The 6337-nt window shown below is 38.1% G+C and overlaps 2 protein-coding genes across 2 annotated transcripts in view; both read right to left on the bottom strand.

Annotated features, from left to right (window-relative positions):
* Positions 1-297: 297 nt before the first annotated feature.
* LOC144435910 (uncharacterized) lies at positions 298-2647 on the bottom strand. Its single transcript, XM_078124552.1, has 2 exons — positions 1498-2647; positions 298-476 (listed from the first exon to the last, which is right to left on the bottom strand). The coding sequence occupies exons 1-2, from the start codon at positions 2040-2042 to the stop codon at positions 347-349; spliced, it is 675 nt and encodes a 224-aa protein (XP_077980678.1). The 5' UTR covers positions 2043-2647; the 3' UTR covers positions 298-346.
* Positions 2648-6238: 3591 nt separating this feature from the next.
* LOC144435743 (uncharacterized) overlaps positions 6239-6337 on the bottom strand; it is a 4135-nt gene continuing 4036 nt past the window's right edge. Inside the window, exon 2 of the mRNA XM_078124356.1 lies at positions 6239-6337. This exon is cut by the window's right edge and continues 2102 nt beyond it. The gene's annotated coding sequence lies outside the window, so the exon portion shown is untranslated.

The raw sequence follows: 6337 nt of genomic DNA, 5'->3' as shown, positions 1-6337 counted from the left end.
TCACGACTAGAAAATTTTGCGATTTTACAGTCTTCATGTAGTTCACAAAGATTAATTTTCACTAATAACCATACTGGTACATTGCATTATGCAGAAATATATATTTTCGCTACTACTTACTTTCGCGTTTTTGTTTTGTAGCGAAATTAGCGAAAATAAATCTTTAATACGCGAACATTTCCAGGTTTACAGTATAAATATATATGTATATATATATATAATATATATATATATATATATATATATATATATATATATTATATATATAGTATATATACACATTGTGTAATGTCTTAAGTGTTGTTCATTTTATTGTTGACATCAAAAGCACTGGACCGTCACACAATCATACGATGGTCGGCTTTGTTGCTTCGTCGTAAGTTGGTGGGGGTATGCTGTCCTTGACACCGTCCTCATATTCCGGTGGGGCCTGACTAATGTATTCAGGAGGCGCAACTGGTTGCAGTGACTGGTCTCTGCAAAGAAAGAAAATCAGTTCAAATCGCATTGAATGAATGAATGAATGAATGAATAAATGAATGAATGAATGAATGAATGAATCCATCCCTCCCCTCCCCGACTACCTCTCTCCTTCCAACTCCCTCCCTCCCTCCCTCCCTCCATCCATCCATCCATCCATCCATCAGCTGAACGTTAACGCTACTATGCTAGCCTCAGTGTCCATTTTCAATGACCGAATCTGCAACCCTACAACGCTTGTATAGCCGTGCAGTAAAGACACAGATTCGGCCACCGGACAGACTTCTCTAAAAATAGATTTACCCCAAACTATTCTAAATCTATCGTATCTTTATTGATTAAGTTGGGAACTAGGTCATGGAATAAACCAATAAAATATTTGTGTTACTAGATCACAAACGCAATTGATCAATCGATCGATCAACGAATGAAAGAATGAATGAATGAATCAATTCAATCTTCATACATTCTTCTATCCATTAGTTGCTTAGTCAGTCAATCAAGTGATTTATCTGTGGCAATTGATTGATCGATCAATTAATCAATAAAACCCCCAACCATAATCTATCTATAGTCATTACAATAGTCGAACACTACACGCATGACAAGACGATTACAGTGAGTTCGAAGCTGAAATCTGAGCGTTTGTTCGCCGGGCCTTATCAAACTGAATTTGATTAATTGGCCTACCCTGTGACCTCAATCGTTCAAATACCACATACTCGGTTTGGTTTAGTTTATTGAACTGATGCCATAAATATATATAGTGTGTGTGTTTCGCTTTCGCCGAACAATGGTCGATGACTATTCAAAACAGGACTTTGGAATATAATAGTAAACACATTATGGCACATAGACAACAGTATGAAGACAAACTCACAGTTTGTACGTGACTGACATGTAGATGTACACGCCCTTTCACCTTTGACCTGCATTCACCCGTGTTTACTATTATGATTTCATTGAGAGTGCAAATAATACACCCAAATAATAATACACACAAATAATAATACATACCTTTCCGTATATCCAGGTGGGAATTGACCCATCCATGTAGTCGTAACCATGGGGACAGTTTGAAAACTGGTGACAGTCTCTGTTGGTAAACTTAGTGAGTTTGATGATTTTTTTCTTCTTTGGCACATGTAAGATACCAAGGCAGTAACCGACAGAAATGCTCCACAACCGATTGAAATGGGTCCTAAAACATTAATTGGCGGTTCTTTACTGAGAGCTACCATAAACACGCCGACAAGAATGAAAAATAACGCAAAGAAAAACAATCCGACGCCGTTAACGGCAGCGGAGGTCAGACCTGCACGAAGACTAGAAGGATTATACCGCATTCTCGTGTTGTTGTAGGCGACCCAAAATGTTGGGATAGGTAATACGCTAGCCCTGCATTGCCATTGCGTACTACACTGTCTCCCGTTCCTCTGCTGCAAAATACCGTCCCCTACGCCAGTGAACTCTATCTCTTCTGATTGGTCGTTCGTATTGGGCACACCTTCCTGAGAGTTCTCAAAATGTGAGAGTTCATCTGGTGTTTGATGTGCCGCCATGGCAACGGGAATTTTAGAGATAAGAGCTGAGAGGAACGCTGTGACGATGATAGTCACTTATTTCACATTCTTGTTTTACATGCCCTATATTCGCTGCAACGATTATCAAAAAAAAACAAACACTCGAAATCATTCCAATATCATAAGTACTTTTTGTAACCGCAATTTTACAAATGCAGGAAGTAAAACGTTTGTTAAAAATGGACATGTAATTCAATTTACGTAAATGAGTTTGGAGATGGCTGTCTCGGAAAACATACGAATATGTCAGACGTTCTGTCAAGTCACGTGACGGATGACGGTCACCTGAGCTATAAATGTAAGAAAGCAATACGGTTCAGCGATTTCAGGAAAAGATATAACGCATCAACACATCACTTCGACACACTTTCATATAAATTCTGTACCATTATTCACCCTGTCTGCATACAGTTAGTTGTCCGTTAATCGACCTCACTACGAGTGTCGTTCACAGCTCTGTATCTCTCGTGTATATTCGCTTGGAGAACACTTCACCTTTGCACACACCGTGGATGGCATGGGAAGGATGGCATATATGGAAGATGACTGTGGTTTTTTTTTATCGATAACGTGGCTGCTCTATCGTTGGTTAATCAGCAACGCCTAGTATGTGGTTGTCCGCAGTAGTATAAATGACGTTTACTCAATACGCAATGAGTCAGTCGAACTATATAGTAATCACAGTATGTACGTGATCGAATCGGGGTATGATACAGGCGCCCTCTGCGGGAAATGAATGACGGAAAAGGTCGTCATACTTATGCAAATTTCAGCGAAAATAGTATGAAATTCGCGTTTCTTGTATGTACCCGATGGTCGAACACGAAAGCGTTGCATGTGAAAACACTAGCCTTACGACTTGTACCACGTATTTCGATTTATTTGTACCCGGACGTGTCTTTAATGAGCTCGGGATGTTCGACGTACTGAATGCCACAGTGACTAGGTAATATCGACACGGATGTCAGAGGGTACGGACTGGTCTCATCACATGCACAATTAATGATATTGACATTTGATGTATGCCAAGTTAATGAACACTTTAACGATAGGGATATGATTTGATATAATGTGTATTTCTATGATAAAAGGATCGATCGAACGGAGTATCCGACCATTCTCCTTGCTTCATGATCAGAAACAATAAAACTACATTGCATTAAATTCTTCAAGGCGGAGATCGTACAATTTCTAATTATGTACGTAGCTAGGGCGAACATCAAAGTGAAAGTAAAAGTAAAGCGCTGCCTTATGATGAAAATGAACCGAAAGTTGAATCATCTCTATATGCGTAGATGACTGCATCAACATCATTCCGTTGACGAGTTGGGTATTATGAGAAGTAGTAAAATGGTGAGTGTTTGTCACATTTGCTGCAGACTGAGGACAATACACATACGATTTGAGATATCTGTTAATTTGGAAACAACACAACTCTTTTAATGAGAATCGATGTCAAAGCGTTGGTTAATAAAATTTAATTTACGATTTTTGATACTTAAGTTCCTTTACGTAAATGCATACGTGTACATGTGAGGACAGGTAGCTAGGAGAGGAGATTATCTACTCATCATAAATCAACCAATCAATGCAGGGTAAGAATGTCACGTGTTTTCCCCGTCTATTGACATGACCCACGGAATGCCATCAGGTGTACCACCTCTGCACTATTTGTCTGGCAATGCTGCTGAGGCGTAAAACAAAATAATTGTTTGGTTCCGGTTACCCGATCCCACCTATAGCTTTTCATTGCCGACCCTAAACTGTTTTACGTATTTGAGAACAAAATAATAAAATCGCAAAAATTGTGTGAAGTCTCACGAGAAAGAGTGGAATGTGGAAACTGACATCAACTTAAATAGACAATATAAAACTGTTATTCCAATCTGCAATGGCTGTACATCTGATAGGAAGAAACTAAAATAACACAGAGATCATTTGGAAAACAATGGAAAACCTGAACTAGACACTCACACATGAAAAAAAAATATCCCAGTGGTTGCATTCCCATCCAGACGAAGTCGGTACGCACGCTTGTTCGAAATTTCACGGAAAAGGGGGTATTTTTCGTCGGCCATCTAGGTCCGTGGAAACATAAAAAGGGATACTTTTTCAGAAGTGTATTGTATGTGTTCCTTAATCAGGTCAGCAGACTTGTTATGGTAAACAATACAGTATTCAAACATTAGGGCAAACCGTGTACGTGTGGTGTATGGATTAGGTGTCCTTGAAGGTAAAACTCGGAAATAAGGGAGTGGTTTTTTTTGCAGTGATTTTCTCCAGATTCACTATAAAAGGGGGTTGTTTTTCATTGAAATATTCAGGGAAAGGGGATACATTTGAAATTTCGCTGACAAGCATGCATGGGCATCCACCCATCCAGAGACTGCCACCACTGGGAAAAATATATAATAAAAAAATAAAAAATAAAAAATAAAAAATAAACCTACCCCAACGTATTGTAAAATTGAGCGTAATCGGAACCTCACAATTTTTGTATTAGGCCTGATGATCATCAGAACGTTATTTTATCAGAGGTGGACTAGATCGTATTGAAAACTGACTGTGAAAGTACCTAAAAATCGTCTACTGATAATACGACATTCTGATCAACATAATTTCTGAGGTGTGTAACATGACTGTCCTCCTATCAGGGTCATCAGAGGCCCGGGATTAGAGGCCGCTATACTTTCAGTTGACTGTTTCGTGTTCTCGTTAGCCTACCTGTACACTTGATGAGAACGGCCTTCGGTATATACACTATTCCGTTATCCTCACCTCAGATCACTAATCCGAGTCCTCACTGACATTTTTATCTCAGGTTCCTTGTCTGTGGTTCCTACGGATTCAAAATATCAGGATAGTGCACGTGGAATAGTGTATTGATAGCCGTTCTCAAGTCTACAGGTAGGCAATATTCTTGTGAGCAAGACTATTATCCTCTCGCGAAAAGTTATGAATGTGTACTAACTTTGCCGTCAGGTGTACGGTCGGTTTGCGGCGATTACTACTATAGCAACCAATTAACTACTAATCCAATTAAAATGCTTTTCTCATGTCAAATTGCAAAGCTGAAACAAAACCTCGGACCACCAGACAAGGACAAAACACACACGTCGCATACTTTAATTTCCAAGTAAAAGGATTTCGACAAGAAGTTAGTGCTGGCATTGTTTCAAACATTATGAAAGTACGAACTATTCTCGAAACCACAGTTTGTTTGTTTGTTTGTTTGTTTGTTTGTTTTGCTTGTTTGGTTCTTGTTTTTGCTGAAACATACGGGAGACAGGAGTATTCATGAATAGTCTATGAGACGACATGCATTAGGGGACGCACTTGGTTCTTTTTTTTCGTATGACTTAAGATCAGTCCTTCACTTAAAGTTGTCATATGGATGAGAAATTGGTATTTATTTTGGATTTTAATTTATAAAACAATTAAATTTTAATCATGGCTTCCTACTTGACAAATCGATGTGAAACAACCAAGTCTGTGTTTGTAACTCAATACTTTGAAAAAAGCTATAAAAAATTGTCATTGTACATACAATAACAAATATTTTATTAATCTTTTACTATTTATTGAGTTACGAACAAGGACTTGGCATATGTTGTTTCACATCGATTTTTCAAGTAAGACGTCATGATAAAATTGTTTCATGAATTAATAATCCAAACATACAAATACCCAATCCTCATCCATATGGCCACTTTAAAAGCTATCGAAAATGGGGTCAAAGTTGAAGGTAAATTAGATATACTTGAAGCAGTGAAGCAAAGATATATAGAAACAGAAGTATACTTATATGATCTACATGTAGTCAGTACTGGGTTACAAACATCGTCGTAACCATAGCCTCTTTTACGGCACCGTCCAAACCAGTAGTGAACAAATTATCCCGACCTACTCCTACCGATCATGCTGTCGTAAGATGTCGATGTGGACAAGGTTACGACGGTAGATCATTGTACGCTATACATGGTGTTCTGAGATAAGAGCAGTTACAGTAGTTAATCAAAGCAAGTAACGTACATGTGTATAGTAACATGGAGAAAAATGAAACCTTTCATACGAATATTTAATGCGCTGTATAATTGTTAGATATACAGAACGTACAAAATAAATACAAGCAGAAAAAATATTATTGCATTGAATAGTATAGTTAAAGATCCTTTGACTGTTTTCTGTTATCGTATAGTTTACAATATTATATTCTTTGGATATTGTATCTCGTTTCACGTACGGCAACGCTATCATATACAGACAGAGTTAAA

The sequence above is a fragment of the Glandiceps talaboti genome, chromosome 5 (genome assembly GCF_964340395.1).
Source record: "Glandiceps talaboti chromosome 5, keGlaTala1.1, whole genome shotgun sequence".
Lineage (NCBI taxonomy): Eukaryota > Metazoa > Hemichordata > Enteropneusta > Spengelidae > Glandiceps > Glandiceps talaboti.
The sequence above is the reverse complement of the archived record's forward strand: the minus strand, read 5'-3'. Positions and strand labels throughout refer to the sequence as shown.